General features: G+C 37.3%; 1 protein-coding gene across 2 annotated transcripts in view; it reads right to left on the bottom strand.

Moving 5' to 3' along the window:
* The window catches only part of PTPRO (protein tyrosine phosphatase receptor type O), a 224,642-nt gene extending 221,410 nt beyond the window's left edge, over positions 1-3,232 (bottom strand). The window contains exon 1 of one of the 2 annotated variants that reach the window (XM_023643174.2): positions 2,532-3,232. In XM_023643174.2, the coding sequence (XP_023498942.1) occupies positions 2,532-2,606 (75 nt within the window). In that variant the 5' untranslated portion in view covers positions 2,607-3,232. The remainder of the gene's footprint in view (positions 1-2,531) is intronic. The other variant, XM_023643175.2, reaches the window with a different exon arrangement.
* Between the last annotated feature and the right edge of the window lie 20,825 nt (positions 3,233-24,057).

The following is a 24,057-nucleotide window of genomic DNA, read 5'->3' as shown; positions in this document are numbered from 1 at the left end:
CACAAAGCCTTCATAGCCAGGCACATTTAGGCTACCTCAGTGGAACTGGTTACATCCAACCATGATTCAAATTTTCGGGCTTCCCCATCACTTATATCCAGCTGTTTGTTTCTGATTTGTGGAAAAGACAAAACATAAATCAATCCTCATATTTGAGTTTCTCTAATTTTATGGCTTTTAGAAACTTTCATTTTTATATGGAGGATACTTGATATGCAGTAGTGAAAGATTTATCAACATAATAAGAACCACAGAAATTTATAGGGGGCTGGAGGAATGGTTTGTTTCTGACTCAGCACACACAGATCTTTTTAGATCTTATCATTCATATTCAATTGACAATCTGGTATTTAATAATGGAATTTGTTTCATGTTCCTATCACCACCTCCATGTTAGGTCTATTTTATTAACACTTGTTCAGGACCTTGAATGCAAAAGTATCTCCAAATTATAAAGAGATTATCTTATGTACCCCATTTACCATGTAATATACTATTCCCAGAATGTAAATGCATTACTCCCTGTGCCCAGTTTATCACTTTGAACATCTCTTGTCAACTGTAACAAAACAGAATTAAGTGAAATAGCATATGTGAAATTCCTGGAAGGCTGACTGGCACATAGTGGGTATTCAGTATATTCGGGATATATATCCTTCCTTCAGTATACTTTATATTAAGGTGACATAAAACTGCATTTACATAAAATAAAGAGTAATGATTTTCTTTACAAAATTATTTGTCCCATTACAATATTCACTTAAATGAAAAGATTTATCAATGTATTTACTATGTGATGCAGTTTACCATAGTTGACATTAATCTGCAAACGTGCAGGAATACACCTATTATGTGACACAGGGGGAGCCTCTATTATTGTCACTGAGAATACCATTATGCTATCATGCGACTGCATTTTCTCATTTCGATATCAAGTTTTGATTAGAACTTTTCCCACCTTCTTTGCATTTTAATTGCAGCACTCTACCCCCACTCCCAAACTCATCATTTGGCCATTTCTGTAAATCTCACCACTTACAAAGAATTCAAATAAAAACGTGCAGTTGTGCCAAAGGTTGGCTTTGGATCAGACGTCATACATGTAAATATTAGCTGTTACTTAGTAAAATGTGTATTAAAATGGATTCATGGCAAGTGTTGCGTAGACATAACAGTCACGACAGATTTTGACAAATAGAAAAATTAATAGAAAACAATACTTTTAATACATTTGTGGTGTGTGCTAAAAGAGCAACCTCCTAGAATGAAATCATATGACCAAGCTTACTATTTACCAGGTTTTAAATAAAAGTATTATTGGTAACTTAAGAAAAATGTAAAAACATATTAAATGTGATTTAGAATCTTATTTATGCACTCTTGCTGTTTCTCCCTGAAACTATTTTTCCTATTTTCCATTAAGATAAATGAAATATTTAAAATTGATGCTGCTTTCAATCCATTGGTCCTGTTCCACTATTTCCTTGTCAAGCATTCATAATTAATGATGTGTGTAAGCAAGAAGTGACTCTTTGATAAGAAATCATTTGCATCCATTAATGTTTCATCCATTTCTAAGGTAGGTATCACTGTGGTGCTGAAAGGATAGCTCCCGGTCACCTGTCGACACTCTTGAGTTTGCTTTGCCCAGAGGAGAAAGGAAGGACTAATGACAGAACTAAAGAACACCCACTGAAGACACGAGTGGTAGGAAATTACCTCATAATTTCACACCACTTTCTAAGAAACCATCTAGCTGAAATTTCTTTTGAAAATTTTATGTACAGTATAGTTGTCAAACTAGGATTTTTTTTTTTTTTTTTAAAGCAGTCTCTTTGCTTTTCATTTTCCTCAAAGTAAAACCCTGGAGCAGTATATTCCGAAGAAGACTCAAAAAAGTTAATTTACACAGATTTTTATGCCACTGAAATTTAGAGGTAGCATCCTCTGTAAATATAGTGAGGAAAAGTCAAGAGACTTTGTAAAGGGAATTATCGGGTTGAAGATGAGGACTTGGGGAGAGGAGTCCTCCCCACGATCAAGCTGACACTCCTTATTCAGAGAAAACCATGCTCACGACCCACTCCGGCAGTCCATTTTCGACCAGGGAGCTCAGCCCCGGGTGTATAATTCCAGCAGAAGGTAAATAAAGACAAAGCAGCCACACACTCCGTTGGGGGAGGGCGGAAAGGTTAAGCAGCATTGGAGTGCAGTAGCGACCAGAACGGAAAGTGACCTCATTTTGCCTGAGGAAGCACTATCCAACAAGCCCACCTTTGATGTGGATACCAGCGGCGGCAAAAGAGCACAAAGGGTGAAAGCTGGAGGGAGCAAACTTCCCTATTCCACCCCATCCCTTAAGACCGCCGGGAACATGCACACGCGACAACAAAGCGTGCGCCGGGGCTGCGCGGCCAGCGCTTCCAGTGGCCAGACCAACCCGGGGCGCGCCGCTCACTCGCAGCGGAGCGAGGGCGCCGGAGCGCGGCCGCGGGCAGGCCCGCCGGGGCAAGGGGCGGGGGCTCCCCTACCTTCAGCAGCACAAAGAGCCAGAGCAGAGGCAGGAGGCGGCGTCCGCCGCGCGTCCTCGTGGGCAGTTGCCCCATCGCGGCGCGGACGGTGACCCGGGGGGAGGCGACGCGGACCGGCTCCCCTGCCAGCGGCTCACAATGGCGAACTGGGGCTGCAGCCTCAGACCGTGGGCGCCGAGGCTGATCCCGGCGGGCGCATGCTGCTTTTCCAAGTCCCCCTGCGTCTGCTCCCTTTCCTCTTCTGCGCCCGGGGTCCTTCAGGAACGTGCCAAGCGCTGCTGTTCTTTAACAGCTAAGGATGGAGAGGGTGGGGATTGGAGTGGGCGAGGCTCTGCCGCCGCTGCCACCGCGGCCGCCGGAGAAGGCGCGGGGTCCGCGTGGTGAGCGAGAGGCGGGGGCCCTGCGCCCAGCGCACCGCGGTCCTCTGGCAGCCGGGATACTCTCGCTCTGGGCTGCGGACTCATAAAGTGACAGCCTCCCAACCCTCCCACCAGGGTCCGCCTCTTATGGCTGGACAGCCCCCACTCCGGACTCCGCCCCAAACCTTTCCACAGTCTCTGGGACTCAGGAGTTCTGTGGGATTTCCCTGACTCTTCTTGAGCAACCCCGGGCCAGATCCCCGTCTCCTCTCAGTCTTCCTACATGTGTTCTCAGTTGTGCTTATAAAGAACCAGTAACACTTGGAGGGGAGTGGTGGTTGTGATTATAATGATGGAGTGTGGGAAGTGTGTGTGCGCGCGCGCGTGTGAGATGGGGAGGATAACTCTCCCCTCTTTCATTCTCTCTATCCCATTTGCACACTCTTTTTCCATCTCACAGTCACCCAGGAAGAAAGAACACTGTTATAGACTTTTTCCATTTGACATCAGGAATTCTTGTAAATTTCAAGGGCTGTCTTTTGATGCTAAAGTCTGTTATGTCACCTGAAGCAGCCTATAGGAGAAAGGAGTCATAACATATTACATATATTTGCAAACAGATATACACTTCTATGTTTAATTATAAAAGAAACTATCTTGAACTGTTTCAGAGTGGTATGCCATTTTACATTCCCTTCAGCAATGTATGTGTGTAGGGGGGAGAGGAAAGGAAGAGGACGTAATTAAAAAGTGATAGTGTCAGGGGTCTTTGTGGTGGTGAAACAGTTCTGTGTCTTGATTGTGGTCGTGGTTACACAAATCTACCCAGATAATAAAATCTACACACACACACACACACAAATGAATACATGTAAAACTGGTGAAATCTGAATGAGGTCTGTGAACTGTCCCAATGTGAGTTTCCTGATTTGGATACCTACTATATTTACGTAAGGTGCTACCTTTGGAGGAAACTCGTTGAAGGGTACATGGGACATTTCTTACCATTTTTTTAAAATTGAGATACAATAGAAATATATAACACTATATTAATTTCAGGTGTACAACACAATGATTCTATACATATATATATATAGCAAAATGATCGCCGTAATAAGTCTAGTTAACATTCATTATGATACACAGTTAACGCATTTTTTTCTTGTGATGGGAACTTTTAAGATCTACTCTCTTAGCAACTTTCAAATATAGAAAACACTATTCTTAACTATAATCACCATGCTGTACTCTACCTCCCCATGACTTATTTATTTTATATCTGTTTGTACCATTTAACCCCCTTCACCCATATACTTTCTAACAAGGGTGAATTATTCATGCAAAACTAATCTGTGACTTTTTAGAAGCTCAGAAAACTATTTCCAAGTTGTGTATCTCCAAACTATTTACGTACCTTTGGTTGTTATGTGTAGTTTTTGAAAGATGTCTGTCAAAATAAACCTCGGGGTACACTATTCAGATATAAATCATTTTTTATTATCATGTAAATTACCCTGCTGTGCCTTGCCAGTAGTGGGACTTCCAATATGTCTTTGACATGCTTGGGCACCAGGAGACAGGAAAGGTGACCTTGGTCATGAATGTAGGAGTTCAGGCAGTGACTTTGTCTCAGTCACACAGTCAGGGGAGTAGTGGCATGGAAAAAGACCCAGGGCTACATTTACTCTGCCTTTTGCTAGATGGGCAGTGACAAACACTAACCATTTGGTTGGTATGTATACGTGTGTCTGAGAATGGTTTAGAGTGAATATATTTACATGAGTACTTATGTGTACCAAATGCTTATATGCATAAATGTAGAATAATGGTCTGAATTTATGTGAGACTGTTGTCTTTGGCATCTTCTTTTAGAAACTTCTTTTGTTGTCACCTTCTTCCCTCTTATATGCTCACTTTTAGTGCCCTTGTGCCCACTCTTGGTTGGCCTGGACCTTCTCTTTCTCTTGGAAAGATATTAGCTGCTTCTCCGTCCCTCTGGGTCAGACTCATGGGCTAGCTGAAAAGTTTATTTGTGTGACTGCACTTGCAGGGGCTTTGGTTTGATATATTTTCCTTTCATTTTGAAGCTCCTGAAAGCAACAGTCTATTCCAATCCACTCCCAAAAGTGGCATTAAAGTGATCTAATATCTAGAACTGAAGGTCTGTTTAGACCAGCAGCAAAATCATACTTACATGTTGCCAACAATTCCCATTTTGAATAGAGTTTGATTTTAAAGTGCGTATGTGTGTCCATGTTGTGGATTATAAATATATATGAAAATATTCATGTGTGTGTGTATATGCATATGTGTGTATGCAGATAGATGAATATAGGCTTACCTGATGTATATAGGGCATTAGAAAGCAATTCTACTGATTATACATCCTTGTAAATGCAAAAAGAACTTTCACAATGGTGCATATTTTTATACAATCATATTTTGCTATGTTATCTTTCTATTTTTTCTCCATCGTTTGTATCACAAAAATGCATGGCGCTTTATGCCCTCACACATATGGACCACTTTTGGGGAACAATAACAGTAAACAGTAAACAGTAAAGCAGTCCCCAGGAAAGTATTAGTAATTAGCTTTATTAATATTCCATTAAGTAACACTATGATTAGATGGCCTGAAGGTGTTATTTCACAATCACAGAAAATTTTCTCTCCAGAGAAAAGTGTTTTACTTAGCTGTTGCAGATAAAATAGTTTCATTTCTTTGCATTGCACTTAAAACAGTAACAGTCTTGTGAATCTTCCTGGGAGAGACACTCAAGAAGAATGTGAATGCTATATCATCAGTAGTGTGGAGTTTTCAATCTACACGGTGTGCTGTTGTTTCTTTAAACTACTAACTTGTTTTCCAATGCAACACTTCCAAAGTATGGCAAATTTTATGCTATTTTCAAGACTCCAAATCAAGAAGAAAGTCCCTGGGCAATATATAGTGTATATAGTAATGTGTGCTTCACCAATTGCTTCAAAATGTTTGTTCTGGTTTCATTATCACAAACAATACTGTTAGGTAAAGAAGGCTGAGATCATTATCACTGTTTTCTCCCTAATGCTGCTTTTCCTCGAGAAAAGATAAATGCCGGAAAAAAACAGAATCTCTTACGTGCCCTAAGTCAGGCATTTAAAAATGAATTCTCAAAAATTGAAATAAAGATCTCTACTTCCTTTGAAAATAATAATGAGGTGGTTAATGAGCAAGACACTGGAAGATCTTTTTAAAAATCTGTAGGAGGCTTTGTTTTTGTTAAGAAAAGCAATTATTTTCTAAATATGTAAAAAGGTACTCATGCCTGTGTATTTCACATCTCTCTCTTCTATGGAAAGAGAAGCAACAGCAGCCACAGAGAAGGAGCTATAATCCCTGTGAGAGGTTTAATGAGGAGTCAAATGGAACTCTTACAGTGCCCCTGCCAATGAAGTTCAATTCTGTCCTCCAGGGAGCAACTCTAATGTAGTCCAGTGTGTTTAGTTCTGGCTTCCACTACTGAAATCGCCTACAAGGCTGTCAGCAGTTTCGGTATTAGAGTTGTATTTATGGGGGATGCTCAATGACAAATAGTTTACTTTATATGGAATGCAGAAGAAACTATTGATCTCCAGACTATACTCCATTTGAAAAGCACAGTAATAGCCATGCAGTTTGTAATCCCTATCTCACATATTACAATTGTTATAACATATGAACTGTAGGTTATGTGTAATATGTTCTTAAGATCTGAGGACCAGGCAGCATTTTGATTTCAATTTATTTGAGCATTTGTTTTAGGCTTTCTTTTGGTGAACACTGGTTTCTCACCTAAAACACGTGTTGACAATTCATAAATTCTGTCTTTCAAAATGCGAATGATTGACAGCCCTCAGGTGAATAGCACGTTTCAACTGCCAAGATGTATTATTCTTGCCAGACTTGAAAAACAGTGAAATTCAGTACAGAAAGTCATTTTTGCTTTTACATGGAGACTCTTTTCCCACTGCCTCTTTTTTCCTCCTAAATAATTCCTATTAAGGGATCTATTTTATTTTACTTGACTCTTACATGGTTTTAAGGAAAATCAAATAAGAATATTGTATTACAAGATATAGGTTTTATGGCAAAAAATCGTCTACTCAAAGGAAGAACGAAACACATATAGAAAACATGAGTGGATATTTGTAGTTGGATACAAACTGGAGGCTATAGAATGAGTGATTTTAAGTTAGGAAGTCAGATTTTCATTTTTAGACACTATTCCCTCTTTCACTTATAATCTAGGATTACTGTGTATTGTCAACATTTCCTTTAATTGCCCTAAAATTAAAAAAAAAAGACATTAATCAGGGTCCAGCATGGTAGCATAGTTAATTTTGTGTGCTCCTTCTCTTGCTAGTTCATGGGTTTGGATCACGGCCGTGGACCTATGCAACTCATCAAGCCATGCTGAGACAGCATCTCACATATAAAATAGAGGAAGATTGATGTAGATGTTAGCTCAGTGACAGTCTTCCTCAGTCAAAAAGGGGAAGATCGGCAAGAGATGTTAGCTCAGGGCTAATCTTTCTCACCAAAAGAAAAAATATGTTAATCAGCCTTGAATTATGCAGCTTTATCTTGTTTTATGTATATATGATGCATTGGCTAATGAACTTTTATAACAATTTTTTCTGAGTATTCTAGACATTGTTATCATCTACTCTCCTAACTTTTCTTCATAACTAGGTTTCTTGACTAACTATTTAAAGCATTAGTATCCTGCATGGGAAGATTCACTTTACATTGGCAAAAAAGCATGACTAGAACTTAAATGTAATTTATAAATAAAGCAAGACATATTGTTTGCTAAGTGGAAATGGTGTCTACTTTTCCTTCCTCTTTGCTTCTCTTCAAATTAAAGATGTAAGGCAAGATTTACTGTCTACTATGTGTCACAGAGAGTGTCTATACCTGTCACTTAAAAAATGGTTGCAGATGGAAAATTTGGTCATAGTGATTTCAAGTGCTATGTAGAAACTATGAAAACATTAGTCACGTATTTTGAAAATGCTCTGTCTTAACTGTTAAGGATTTTACCAAGAGGCACAATAATATTGTATTGACAATTATACTTCAAATCAATCACACCAAATCCATTTTCATGCTAAAAATTACAAAGTTAATAATATTATCAAATCTAACTGTGAGAGAAGGAGTGAAGATGACTATAGTCTGAAGAGGGGTAGAGGATGCCTCTGATAGATTGGTGTCATTACCTGTCTTAGCAGAAGGATCTAGAAGAAACATTTTGAGGAAAGCATGAATGTTCTGGGGGAAATTTCAGTGGCCAAGGGAAGACCATTCTCCTCATAAAGTCACACGAAGAAAAGGAATAATCATGAAGCTGTACATTTCAAGATATGTGTGTATAGTGCAAGTATCTGTAAGAGAAGCAATTTGGGCAAGGGATTTGAATGCAGAGATTCCATCTGTTCTGTTTGGTAATATGATAATGCGAGAAATTATAAGAGTAAGCATTTGACATATGTGTGGAGGATGATGCGAATGAAATTCAATCAGGGATCAATATATGTGAAGCTTATGGCATTTCCTTGTCACCTCACTGTCTAATGCTGCAATGGTCATTTCCAACCTTTTCTACTCAGCTCAAACCTCCAACCCTCTGCCCTGCAGACCTCTCCAGTGCTTTGGCTCCATCTTCTATCTTAAAGAGCAAATAGAGGCCATCAAGTGACAACTTTTTCATCTTCTCTGACAGTAAAGATAATCCTACCCATATCTGTTCCCATCTTTCTTGTTAAAAAACAAGAATCTCTCTCTCAGTGATTATCTAAGGCTAATTCCACCAACTATTTTCTAGAATCTATTCCCTCTAGCCTTCCATGCCCTCTTATTTATTTATTTTTTGAGGAAGATTGGCCCTGAGCTAACATCCTGCCCATCTTCCCCTATTTTATATGTGGGATGCCTGCCACAGCATGGCTTGATAAGTGGTGCATAGGTCTGCACCAGGACTCTGAACCAGCGAACCCAGGGCCCCCGAAGTGGAATGGTCAAACTTATCAGCTACACCACCAGGCTGGCCCCCATGTCCTCTTATTTTTACCCTCTCCCTTTTAAGGTATTCTATCCCTTGGCTTTTTAACCATGTTCATACATTTACAATTGAAGGAAAAAAAACCTTCACTGAATCGTTCATGCTCTCAGCTGCTACCTTTTCTTTCTTCCTGTCTTTCATGCCCCACCGCTGCCCCTTTACACCAGTAGTTTCCAAAGTGTTGTGCATACTCTCTACCTCCATTTTTTTTCACCGCCTACTTACTCTTCAAAGCACTCTCGTCTGGCTTCCATTTCCATCATCTTACCAGCACTGCTCTCACCAAGCTCACTAGAAATTTCTTGAGAGTACATGCTATGTTGGCTTTTTCCCTCCTTCCTGAAACACTCTCATCTCTGATTTTCCATCACCCCGCACATGCCTGATTTTTCTTTGATATCTCTGGATGTTCTTTTGAAACATTCCTTGCTGGATCATTCTCCCCTTCCTGTCCATTTAATGTTGCAATTTTCAATGCTTAATCCAAAACTCCCTTATTTTCCTCTGTGTTCTTTCCCTAGCCAGTCTAATCTATGGCCATGTCTTCAATCCCCACTTATGCAGATGATCCACAGGGTGATATCAGCAGCCTTCAGAAGACACTATTTTGATCCACACAGGCCCATACAGCTAACTGCATGCTTAAAACTCCTTTTCAATGTTTAAAACACCTCAAAGTTAGAAAATCTGAAAATGAACTCATAATAATTCCCCCAGAAGGTGCTATCTCCAGAAATGTTACTAACATCAAACCATCTGCATAAGCCAGAAACCAAGGAGTCATCCTTGATGCCTGTCTTTCCTCTCTAGCAGCACCATATTCAATTTGATTCAACATCCTGTCGCTTTACCTCTGAAATATTTCTTACATCAATTCACTTTTATCTATTCCAACCACCTTCATCCTAGTTCAAATAACCATTTTCTCTTGCCTGAACAATTACAATACCTTCCTGATTGCAAGTCTACCAGTAGCCTCAATGGCTCTCTACTTCACCCTGAAGCACAACAGAAAAGCATCTCCATTTGCAGCAGGTTGGAAACAGTTTTTGAAACTCAAATCTGATCACTCCAATTCTCTTACATAAATCCCACCAATGGCAGCCAAGTACTTCTAGGATAGTGATAAAATTCCTCAGCATGGCCCATAAGGACATCTGTCTCATCTCTTGTCATATTTCCATCTCCTTCTCTTTCTGAACTTATAAAACTCATGCATACCAAGTTCCCTCCTGACACTGAGACATGAGCCTGTTCTCTCTGCCTGGAATGCTCCTCTCCTCTCTTTAATCTGACCTCTACTCAAACTTCACTTCCTCAGCCTAATCCCATAGTTTAAGGTTTTAGAACCCATCTAGCATTTTTATTATTGGTATTTTATTTTTATCAACATTTACTTAATGAATGTCTCCTTCGTTAGAGGGTAAACTCTGCAAGCACAGGAATTATGTCAAGTATTTGCTTGCCTTTTTCTTCAGAGCACTTAAGTCTGTTCCAGGAATAAAGTAGGTACCCAGAAACTATTGGTTGAATGAATAAAGTACCATAATTGCCAATGATAATTGTACTATCAAATATTGAAATATTTATGTTAATGTTTTGATTTAATTGTTCAAGATGGGAAACTCTACTCCAGGTTCACTTCCACGTTTTTAGGAAACAACAAATAAGGGACAGCAAGTTAACAAAATTTGCACACGAATTATCCTGGGGAACCTTGTGCAGCACCTAAGATTGGTAAGTAATCAAGGAGGGGAACACAAAAGAGCAAATAATTTTTATTAGGATGACAATTTTACTCAAAATTCAGACAATCCTCTTAACTTTTGAATGGATTAAGAAACCATGGTCTATACACCCAATAGAATATTACCCAGGCATAAAAATAAATGGACCACTGATACATGCTACAATATGAATGAATCTCAAAAGCGTTACACTAAGTGAAGAGAAGTCAGACTCAAAATGCCACCCACTGTACAATGTCATTTATGTGTCATTTTGGAAATAACACAACTGTAATAAAAAAAAAACAGATCAATGGTTGCCAAGGGATGTAGGGGTTGTAAGGGGTTGGTTAAAAAGGAACACAGGGAACTTTTGGGGTGATGAAAATGTTCTAAATTTTGATTTTCTTGGCAGTTATATGACTTATGTATTTGTTGAAAGTCATCAAACTTTATCCTAAAAAGGACAAATTTTACTGTATTTTTAAATTTTAACAAAGCAAAAAAATTTAGGCAAGAATTAAGTATGGTCAAAAAATTCTGTCCCATGAAACAGTAGCTTTATTAAAAGACAATGTTACTTTGTGTTTATATTTGTGAGTATCAGCACTTTTAAGAGCATTTCAAAGTGTTTAATGATAACAGTAATTTAGGACAAATTCTGTCTGATGATTATGTGATTGGTTCTCCCAAATTACCTCATGATAAAAACTCAGAATTAAGCTTATGAAATTGCTTAATTCCCTTCTCTTCCTTTTGGCTGAGATATTTATGTAGATTATTCATTAAGTCACTAAGCAAGCATGTATTTTATAATTCTTGCCATGTTGGGCACAGGTAAAACACAGCTGTTGACTTCTGGGAGCGTGCAGTTTAATGGGAAAGATGATGTACTAAAAGAACTACGAACAAGATGACACGTAGTAAGTAGCAGAAAAGTTAGAGACAAGTGCTAAAAGCATTCAAGGAAAGAAGAGATAATTTACACATGTAAACATCCTGGAAGCTGCAAAGCCCAGAGTATGCCTTGAAATATAAGTACAGTTAGAGGAGTTGGGATGATACGACTGGTGTGCAGAAAGTTCTTTGCTCACCAATACCCATGGCTGTCTCTTCTTTCTGGGAGCACACAGCTATACTCAGTTTCTCTTGCAGTTAAGTATTGAAACAAGTCTGAGCTATGGCTCATGGAATGTGGCAGAAGTGATGTGAACTTCCAGGCCTGGTCCATAAAAACCTCCATGCATAATCCTCACTCTTTTTCTCATCCTGAATAGAGAGGACTCTGAGTACCTAGAAAAGTGAAGAACCGTAAGATGAAAGGAGCCTTGATCCCTGGGTATCTGCAAGAAAAAGAGAACACCAGCCAACCCACTCTGGACCATGATCTGAAATTTGGAAAGTATGCTTAGACCAGGAGATCGTCAAAGTCCAGGTTAAGGGAACAGGGGCTACTGACGGGATTTAAACAGAGGAGTGACATGATCAGAATTTGATACTTTATGAAAACTGGTCCGAGTATGTTTTTTAGTAAGGTGTAGTGGAAAAAAGAGAAGATCAAGGAACTATAACTTCTAGCGGAAGTGTAATTGAAATGATAGTCTACAAAATCCAGACTGGGAAAGGAAGCAAGTGAATACAGAAGAAAGAGATCTGTGAAGATAAGGACATTCTCAAAACTTCTCTGAGCCCTTAACTTGCTGCTCACCTAAGATGCATGCCATAGACAACGCTCTGGCCACACTTTGGCACCAAGAGAAACTCTCCACCTTCCACCTCACATCTGTGGAATCTACTTGCTCTGTTAAGGTTTCAGGCTGTGTCATACCTGCTCATTATCTTCACACTGTTACTCATTTTGTTTGACTGTGTGGTTTTCCCTCCTTTGGTGCTTCACTTCTACACACCTATTTCATGTCTCCCTAAACTCCGTGACCTGCAGCCTCAGTCCAATCCCATCCCCCAGTTCCCACAACCCAGAGTAGCACTTGTCTAAGAATCAGTTCAGATAGGAGGGACATTGTGATGCAGATAAAGTGTACTTTTTTCTTTCATAGTTAGTAGGTAACTTGCAAGCTGATACTTTGAATCTGTCTTCACATCCCATTTCTCATCAGTCTTTACCCAATTATTTTAGCATTCCTTGATACAATGAGGGAAAATGATGATTTTAAAAATTCCAACATTTCTTTCTCCCTTTTTTATATTAGCTAGTATTCTTCTCTAAGGAAGTCTTTTCTTATCACCTCCTTCTTTCTCTATTTTTTTTACTATCTCTAAACTCTCCTGGATTGTTTTTTTAATGTGAGACTATTGGGACATTTATCATTTATTTAAGAAGAAGTCTGGAGATGGGAGGTTTCAAGGTTGATCATCACAGACCCAGGCTCTTTCCAACCTCAACATTAGTGTAGTGGCTTTTGTCCTCAAACTTGTTCTCTCATGGTTGAAAGGTGGCTGCCAAAGCTCCAGCATCATATCTGCTCACAGTGTGTAAAGGCAGGATGCCTCTAAAGGGGCAAGGTAAGGCTCTTTTTTACATGAGCATGAGGCTCTGTTTATCAGGAAGAAAATCCTTCCTAGAAGCCCCCTAGCAGGCTTTCCTTACATCTCATAGGCCAGAACTTGTCACGCGGGCCCCTAGCTTTAAGGGACCCTGGGGAAGTGAGCATCTAGCAAAAGGGAATGAAAATGTCATGACTGACTTGAACCAATAATGGTTTGCCACCTGCTAGCAGAGGAACCCACCTTCCATGAGACTGAGGGACCTCAACACTCACCAGCTGAACAAATTTAGGATTCTCTTAGCAGGAGTGAAGAAGGAAGAGCAGGGATGGGGAATCGGCTCTGCCTGGTTGGATAGGCAGAAAACGTGTGCCTGACAGAATAACATTGGAATGGTTACCAGGACACCCAGCGGTAAAACCAAAATATCAAGATTCTAGGCACAGGTTTCTCGCTAACCAGCCTTGAGTTCTTGGTCAACACCTGATGGTCTCTTGAGGTTTCATTAGTAATATCATACAGGTTAATGACTATTTTCAATCAATAGACATTTTTTAGAATAGTTTTATATGTATATGTTCAGAAAAATTGAACAGGTACTACAGATTTCCCATATACCCTACTCCTCGCTTCTCCTCACAGTTTCCCCATTGTTAACATCTAGCATTAGTGTGGTACATTTGTTACAATTAATAAGCCAACATTGATACATTACTATTAACTAAAATCCATAGTTTACATAAGATTCACTCTTTATGTCGTGAGTTGCTATGGATTTTGACAAATATATATCTTGAATCCACTATTACAGTATAACACACAATAGTTTCACTGCCCTAAAATTCCCCTGTGCTCCACCTATCCATTCCTCCTACTTTATCCAAATCCCTGGCAACCACTGATCTGTTAACTATTTCTACAGTTTTGCCTTTTCCTGAATGCAATATAGTTGGAATCACATGGCAAACGCCCTTTCAGACTGGCTTCTTTCACTTAACAGTATGCATCTAAGGTTCCTCCATGTCTTTTTGTAGCTTGATAACTAATTTATTTTTTATCACTGAATAATATTTCATCCTATGGATGCACGACAGTTTATTTACCCATTCACCTACTGAAGGACATCTTGATTTCTTCCAGATTTTGTCAATTATGAATAAAGCTGATCTAAATATTCATGTGAAGTTCTTTGTGTGGACATAAGTTTTCAACTCAATTGAATAAATACCTATAAGCATATGAGAATGATTGCTGAATTGAATGGTGAGAGTACATTTACCTTTGTGAGAAACTGCCAAACTAACTTAAGGCTGCATCATTTTGCATTCCTACCAGCAATGAAAGAGAGTTCCAGTTGATCTACATCATCGCCAGCATTTGGAGTTGTTAGTGTTTTAGATTTTGGCCATTCCAATAGACGCATAGTGATATATCATTGTCATTTTAATTTGAAATTCTCTAGTGACATGTGATGTTGGTCATCTTTTAATACGCTTATTTGCCATCTGTATATTTTCTCTGGTGAGCTATCTGTTAAACTCTTTGGCCCAATTTTTAAATTGGGTTGTTTACATTCTTAATGTTATGTTTTAAGAATTCTTTGTATATTTTGGAAACAAGTTCTTTATAAAATATGTGTTTTGCAATTATTTTCTCCTGGTCTGTAGCTTGTCTCTTCATTCTCTTAACAGTGTGTTTCACAAAGCAGAAGTTTTTAATTTTAATAAAATTTTAAATTAAAATGTAAATTTTTTCTTTCATGCATTGTGTTTTTGGTGTTATATCTTAAAACTCACCAACGAAAGGTCTTCTAGAATTTTTCCCATTCAGTATGTTATTACCAATTACTACAATTATTCTTTTTGATGTTCTAGTTGTTGCAATTTAGACTATGTGAGCCCCTTTAATATTGTTTGGGTCATTTTTATAGGACCCCATTGATCTTTAAGCATGTTCTTACTTTGTGGTATTATATGAACACTTTAAAAATCTGTCCTTTAGATAAAACAAATATTATAATTCATTAAATTATTTGATAAATATTTATTTTGCAATTACTATGTGTCAGACTCTGTTTTAGTGCTCAGAATAGGAGCAAAATCTAGAGGAGTGATATCTCTAACATGTTCAAGCAACAGCAAGGAGGCCAGTGTGGGGCCCCAGTGTGGGACCAGTGGAGAACATGTAGGGAGGCAGTAGAGGTACATGTGGGTGGGAGATGTTGGAGGAAGATTGCATAGGGCTGTGAAGACCATTGTAAGGATTTTTAGCTTTTGACCTGAGAGAAAGGAAATTGATTCAGTCTTAACCAGAAGAGTGTGATGCTATCTAATTTAGATGTACACGTTGCGTCTGTGTTGAGAATACAATCTTGGAAGCAAGGCTAGAAGACCAATTAGAAGGTTATTGGGTAATGCAGGTAAAAAAGAATGTATAGTGAAGATGCACAGAAATCCTGAGAGTTTGGATAGGCTTTTGTAGGCAGGGACAACAAGGCTTGCTCAGGAATTAGATATGAATTACATAGAATGAGAAAAAGAGAGGAATCTAGGATGATGCCCAGGTTTTGGGCCTGGACAGAAAGGATGGACTTGCCATTGTTTGGAAAAAGGAAGATTGAGATGGTGCAGGTTTCAAGGGATGATTAAGAGTTCAGTTTTAGATATGTTAATTTTGTTTACTAGATATCTAGTTGGAGATGTTGAATAGGAATTGGACAAATCATTCTGGAAATGAGAGATTAGGTCTGGACTGGAGTAATACATTTAAACATCTTCAATGTATGAAATGGTATTTGAAACTTTGAAATTCTCTGTGATTATCAAGGGAGAGTAGATACAGAAGAGAGGAAATCCAAAGACTGAGAATTAGTTTTATTTTCATCTTATGGCTTTGCAGAATGCAACAATACACTCTTTAGAAACAAATGGAAAGAAAATCCTCCTTCTACTTTCCATCAGGATGAAGACAAATTGTCCACCTATTCATAAGTCTGTGGACAGCTCCTCTTCAATAGCTATGTGATAGTATAAGCAGTTGTGAAGTAAATATCATAATCTAACTTAATGGAGCAGTCTGAATATGTACATACAGGTAAATAGCTAAATAAGAATTTCTATTTGTATGTATGCTTTACATATATATATGTTTGGCTTAGTATTTATTTTATCATTAGCTAATCTTTAGACAAAATCATTTATTCTTTTATTTAATAGATATTTATTAAATGTGTATGTATCAAGATTTTTGACTAGGTCCTGTGGCAGTAAACATTGTTACTTTTATTATTTTTCTGTTCTTTATGTTTTGAGAAACTCTTATTTGGATTTTTTAGCAGAAAACAAGTGTGAATATTGTTATTTTTAGAGAGTTGAAAATAAATATGCAAAAATCAAATATACATGCATCTACTCTATGTTACAACCATAGCAATATCAGCAAAATTTCAAGTTCAGCAACTTTGTCATAAAAAATGATCTTAAAAAATTCCACTACTGGTACATCCAAAGATATTATAAAGTGAAATGAGTTAAATTACTTTGACTTTAAGAAGCCAATTAAATCTTGGCATCGTGGAGTCCTTTGGCAATGACATTGAAGAGCTGAAAAATGTCCTGGGAATCTCACTGCTTTACATTTGAAGCTACTAATTCTTACAGGTCTCCATTGACCCATATCAACTACTATTGGGCTCTTGATCCTAAACTAAGTACTTTGGCCTATCCTTGATATTGAGAGTCCTTATTGTTTTCATTTGCTTAAATATAAAACCTCAGTGTTGCGTATAGTCATTTTTTCAGATGAGAACTGCAAGAAGAAGTAAACATTTTAAAAATAAAAAAGCCCAAAAAAAATTTATTTCCAGGTAATTTCTCTACTACCAGGGGCTCACAGATTAAGTGACCATATTGAAAATGATTCAGTAGAGAGTGATTCACTTACACTGGTAACATATATCCCTTCTTAATCTTCCTTATAACCTTTGAACTTTAAAATGGTAGAAAGATTAAGTTGATGCTGAGTTACCATGTCACATAATATCAGTAACAGCAGCAACTAAACAGTGTGCATTTCTATTTCGCAAAAGCAAAATATCCATGGGACCTGCCCTGTGGCCAAGTGGTTAAGGTCGTGCACTCAGCTTCGGTGGCCCAGGGTTTTGCTGGTTCGGATCCTGGGTACGGACATGGCAACACTCATCAGGCCACACTCAGGCAGCATCCCACATACCACAACTAGAAGGACCCACAACTAAAATATACAACTATGTACTGGGGGAGGGCAGGGTTTGGGGAGAAAAAGCAGAAAGAAAAAGAAAAGATTGGCAACAGTTGTTAGCTCAGGTGTCAATCTTTAAGAAAAAAAAATATCCAAAACCATTCAAAGTTCTTCATGAAGTGTGAAATTGCCTCCTGTTAGTGAGTTACAAAATGGAACTGGAGCATAAAATGAAAGTAAAGATTCATATCAACGTGAAGAACATTTGTTTACTTACAGATATGCAAAGAAAAGCTGAAACATATGCCAGGCCCTAAAAAGCCCCAAAGCTGCTAAGACATAGTTAGAAGCCTCATGCTTCTGGGTAACGGAGTTTAGCAATTATTAATATAGGAAATTTCTGCTACAGAGAATGCCAATCAACCCAGAAACAAAATTCTAAATGTCATTACTTGCAGTCAATGAGAAAGACATATTTAGGAATGCCAAGAGATCAATAATTAAATGTCAAACTTTGCATGAAGTGTCCATGAAATTGCATCTATCCTCTGAACTGTGGAAAATGATGAGTGCTCTGAAATTTGCTGGTCTTAATTTTGGTGTCACAGGAACTTAAAAAATAAATGAGTAACACATGTAACTTTAAAGTTTAGCAAACACAAAATAAAACAAGACGAAGGACAGTTGAGAGAAGACAGTAACAAATAGACAAACAAACGAGAAAATATAAACTAAAAAGCCCCTAAAATAATATATAAAAATCATACAATAATAGCATGGCTTCACAAGATGCAAGTTGATTTTTTTGAAAGAACTAATAAAAGAGCAAACTTTTTATAAGACGGACTATGATAAAATGAATAAAGACAAAAATACTAAAAATAAAAAATGAGGCAGAGTTCTTAATGCCCCAATTTTTTTTAAAAGAGGATATTATAAAGCAATAACTTGTTTGAAAACTTAGAAGCAGTATTCAATTTTCTTGTATATTTTTCTATATTATGAATTTTCCTCTAATTTAGATGTGTCTCAGAAGTAGTGATATTATCAAGTTCAAAGTAATTTGTAATTTTTATTATGATTTTTGGACCTGTTAACTTATATAGGAGTGGATTGCATTTTCCATCAATGAGTAATTTACAAACAAGAAAATGTTCAGATCTTAAGGATACAATTTTATAAGTTTTGATACTCATGTAACCACCGTTCTAATTATTATATAAAATATGTCCAACACCCTACTAATTTCTTCTATGCTCCTTTGCAGTTAAATATCTCACTTTCTTCTTAGTGGCAACCACTTTTTTGATTTCTGTCATCATATGAATGGATTATAAGGTATATGGTTTTTGATATCTGACCATTTTTGTTCCAAATTATGTTTTTGAGTTTCATCTATTTTGTTGTTTGTATCAGTAGCTCATTTTTTTGTGGTGCTTAGTAGTAAATTCCATTTTATGAATATATCTTGATGTGTCTATTCATTCTGTTGTTGATGGACATTTGAGTTATTTCCAATGTCTGACTATTTCTGAATAAAGATGCTCAGAATATTCTTGTACGTCTTTTTGTGGATACAAGTATTCATTTCTCTTGGGTCATCTTTCTTCTTGTTTTCATTTTGGTTGTTTCTGTTGTGAAACTTGAAAAATTTATTTTAAATTTTTATGGAGAATCTCATGACCAAGAATAGGCAAAATCCTTCAGAAGAAGAAAAGAGAAGGAAGAGGAAGAAAAAGAAGAAAAAAAAAAGGAGAAGAGAGAGGAGAAAAAGAAGGGAAAGGAGAGGAAGAAGAAAAGAAGAGGAAAATTCCTTACGAAATATATAAAATATTTATGAGGCTGTAAGAATTAAGAAAGTATGTTATTAAAACAGGTATAGATGGGGGGCTGACCCCATGGTATAGTGGTAAAGTCCAATACAGTCTGCTTTGGAGGCCTGGTTTCAAATCCCAGGCACAGACATACACGACTTGTCAAGCCATGTTGTAGCAGCAACCCACACATGGAATAGAGGAAGACTGGCACAGATGTTAGCTCAGAGCTAATCTTCCACAAGCAAAAAAAAGATGATTGGTAACAGATGATAGCTCAGAGTGAATCTTCCTCACCAAAAAAAAACCCACACACACACAAAAACGGTTATACACAAATAGACTAGTGGAACAGAACAGACAGCCAAAAATTAGGCTCTCATAAAAATAGTTAGTCAGAAGACACAAATCACCAATATTAAGAATGACACAGGGGATATCACTATGGATCCTACAGCCATTAAAATTATAAGTGAATATAAAGATATATTCAATGTTTGGAAGATCTACGTAACTCAATGAACAAATATGTTCTAAATTACCAATGGACAATATTACAAAATTATGCATGGATAAAGATTAATAAAAAATAGACAGTGAGGGGCTGGCCCCGTGGCCGAGTGGTTAAGTTCGCGCGCTCCGCTGCAGGCGGCCCAGTGTTTCGCTGGTTCGAATCCTGGGCGCGGACATGGCACTGCTCATCAAACCACGCTGAAGCAGCGTCCCACATGCCACAACTAGAAGGACCCACAATGAAGAATATACAACTATGTACTGGGGGGCTTTGGGGAAAAAAATAAAAATTAAAAAAAAATCTTTAAAATAATGAATAGTAAGGGTCTATGGCAATAGGGAGCCATCTTTAAAAAAAAAAAATAGACAGTGAACCAATATATTTTCAGGTAATAGAGTATGCAAGTGCAGTTACACAGCTTCAGGTTCCACATTATAACTAACTTTTAAAAAATTTGGCTCATCAGGGCCAGCCCAGTGGAGCAGTGGTTAAGTTTGCGAGCTCCACTTCAGTGGCCTGGGGTTCAACAGTTTGGATCTGGGCGCCAACATAAGTACCGCTTATCAAGCCACATATAAAATATGTGCCCCACATGTAAAATAGAGGAAGTTGGGCACAAATATTAGCTCAGGGCCAATCTTCCTCAACGAAAAAGAGGATTGTTGGTAGATGTTAGCTCAGGGCTAATCTTCCTCAAAAAAAAAAAAAACTTTGGCTTGTCAAGTATTGGTGTAGTATCAAAGAAAGATTTTACAATTATCTTAAAAAGATATTAAATATTCCTCTTTTTCCTAAGCATATATCTGTAAGGGGTTGGATTTTTTTTCATATATTTTGACCGAAACAATTTATTTCAACAGATCAAAGGCAGAAACAATAGTGATAATTCAGAGAATTTCTAATAAGCCAAACATTAAAAGGATATGCAAAAATATAAAACAATGCTATACTTTCCATTAATTTTTTTCATTTTGAAAAATAAAGCTATTTTTCTCTAAATGTGTTATCTTATATTTTTTATTGTTTCAATTATTTCATTGAAGTTGTAACAGTTTATAACATTGTGTAATTTCAGGTATACATTATTATTTATCAATTTCTGTGTAGACTGCATTGTGCTCACCACTAATAGTCTAATTGTTATCCCTCACCATACATACGTATCCCTTTATCCCTTTCACCCAACCCCTAGTCTCCTTTCCCTCTGGTAACCATTAATCTGTTCTCTTTATGCATGTGTTTGTTTATCTTCCACATATGAGTGAAATCAGGCTGCATTTGTCTTTCTCTATTAGGCTTATTTTGCTTAACATCATACCCTGAGGTCCATCCACGTTGTTGCAAATGAGATGATTTTATCTATTTTTATGGCTGACTAGTATTCCATTGCGTGTGTCCTCTCTATCCATCCAGCCATCGTAGAAGAGCACTTGTGTTGCTTCTATGTGTTGGCTATTGTGAATAATGCTGCAATAAACATAGGGGCGTATAAATCTCTTTGAATTATTGATTTAAAGATCTGTGGATAAATACTCAGTAGTGCGATAACTGGATCATACCGTATTTCCATTTTCAGTTTTTTGAGAAATCTCAGTACTGTTTTCCATAGTGGCTGCACCAGTTTGCCTTCCCACCAGGAGTGTATGAGGGTTCTCTTTTCTCTACATTTTCTCCAAAGTTTTTGTTTTGTTTTGTTTTGATTTGTTTTGCTGGCAAAGATTCACCCTAAGCTAACATCTGTTTCCAATCTTCCTTTTTTTTTCCCTTCCCCAAAGCCCCAGTACGTAGTTGTATATTCTAGCTGAAAGTCTTTCTAGTTCTTCTATGGGAGCTGCCACCACAGAAGGGCTACTGACACACCAGCGGTGTATTCCAAACATGGGAACCAAACCTGGGCAGAGTGCACCAAACATTAACCACTATATCATCAGGGCTAGCTCCAACATTTGTTATTTTTTGTCCTGGTAATTATAGCCATTCTGATAGATGTAAGATGATATCGCATTGTAGTTTTCATTTGCATTTCCCTAATAGTTAGTGATGTTCAACATACTTTCATGTGTCTGTTGGCCATCTGTATATCTTTTTGAAAAAATGTCTGCTCATATCCTCTGCCTCTTTGGTTACTATGGCTTTGTATCATATTTTGAAGTCAGGGCTTGTGATGCCTCCAGCTGTGTTTTTTTTCCTATAGATTGCTTTGGCTATTCGAGGTGTTTTGTTGTTCCATATAAATTTTAGGATTCTTTGTTCTATTTCTGTGAAAAATGTCATTGGAATTCTGATTGGGATTGTGTTGAATCTGTAGATGGTTTTAGGTAATATAGACATCTTGACTATGTTTATTCTTCCAATTCATGAGCATGGAATATCTTTCCATTTCTTTATATCTTCTTTAATTTCTTTCAATAGTGTTTTATAGTTTTCAGTGCATAAGTCTTCACCTCCTTGGTTAAACTTATTCCTAGATATTTTATTCTTTTTGTTGCTGTTGTAAATGGGACTGTGTTCTTGACTTCTCTTTCTTCTAGTTTGTTATTAGCGTATAGAAATGCAACTGATTTTTGTAAGTTGATTTTGTACCTTGCAAATTTGCCATACTTGTTGATTATTTCTAATAGTTTTCTGATGGAATTTTTAGTGTTTTCTCTATATAAAATCATGTCATCTGCAGACAGTGAGAGTTTAATTTCTTCCTTTCCAATTTTGATTCCTTTTATTTCTTTTTCTTGCCTAATTGCTCTGATAAAAACCTCCAGTACTGTGTTGAATAGGAATGGTGGATGTGGGCACCCTTGTCTTGTTCCTGTTCTCAGAGGGATGGCTTTTAGGTTTCCACCATTAGGTAGGATGTTGGCTGTGGGTTTGTCATATATGACCTTTATTATGTAGAGGTAATTTTCCTTCTATATCAATTTTATTGAGAGTTTTTTTTTGTCATAAATGGATGTTGGATCTTATCAAATGCTTTCTCCACATCTATTGAGATGATCATGTGATTTTTATGCCTCATTTTGTTAATGTAGTGTATCACATTGATTGATTTGCAGATGTTGAACCATCCTTGCATCCCTGGTATAAATCTCATTTGATAATGTGTATGATCCTTGTAATGTATTGCTTTATTCTGTTTGCCAATATTTCATTGAGGATTTTTGCATCTATGTTCATTAGTGATATTTGCTTGTAATTTTCCTTCTTTGTGCTGTCCTTCCTTGGTTTCAGAATTAGGGTGATGTTGGCCTCATAGAATGAGTTAGGAAGTGTTCTCTTTTCCTCAATTTTTTGAAATACTTTGAGAAGGATGAATATTAAATCTTTGAATGTTTGGTAGAATTCCCCAGAGAAGCCGTCTGGTCCTGAATTTTGTTTTGGGGGAGGTTTCTGATTACTGTTTTAATCTCCTTATTTGTGATTGGTCTATTCAGATTTTCTGTTTCTCCTTGATTCAGTTCTGGGAATGAATCTAAGAATTTATCCATTTTATCTATGTTATCCAACTTGTGGGCATATAAGTTTTCATAGTATTCTCTTATAATCCTTTATATTTCTGCAGTATCTGTTGTAATTTTTCCTCTCTCATTTCTAATTTTATTTATTTGAGCCTTCTCTCTTTTGTTTTTAGTGAGTCTGGTTAAGGGTTTTTCAGTTTTGTTTATCTTCTCAAAGAATCAGCTCTTAGTTTCATTGTTCCTTTCTCCTGTTGTTTTACTCTCTATTTCATTTATTTCTGCCCTAATTTTTATTGTTTCCCTCATTCTGCTGACTTGGGGCTTTGTTTGTTCTTCTTTATCTAGTTTTGTTAGATGTAGTTTGACATTACTTATTTGAGGTTTTTCTTGTCTGTTGAGGTGGGTCTGTATTGCAATGAATTTCCCTCTTAGGACTGCTTTTGCTGCATCCCATAAAAGTTGGTATGTTGTCTTTTCATTTTCGTTCGTCTCCAGGTATTTTTAATTTCTCCTTTGATTTCTTCATTGGTCCCATGGTTCTTCAGTAGCATGTTATTCAGTCTCCACACATTTGTGACATGCCAAGCTTTTTTCTTGTAGTTGATTTCTAGTTTCATAGCATTGTGGTTGGAAAAGATGCTTGATATGATTTCAATCTTCTTAAATTTATTGAGGCTTACCTTGTTTCCCAACATATGGTCTATCTTTGAGAATGTTCCATGTGCACTTGAGAAGAATGTGTATTCTGCTCTTTTTGGATGGAATCGTTTATACATATCTTTTAAGTCCATCTGATCAAGTGTTTCATTTAAATCCACTATTTCCTTCTTCACTTTCTGTCTGGATGATCT

Source organism: Equus caballus, chromosome 6 (genome assembly GCF_041296265.1).
Source record: "Equus caballus isolate H_3958 breed thoroughbred chromosome 6, TB-T2T, whole genome shotgun sequence".
Taxonomy (NCBI): domain Eukaryota; kingdom Metazoa; phylum Chordata; class Mammalia; order Perissodactyla; family Equidae; genus Equus; species Equus caballus.
Note: the sequence above shows the minus strand (reverse complement) of the source record. Positions and strands in the feature narration are given on the sequence as shown.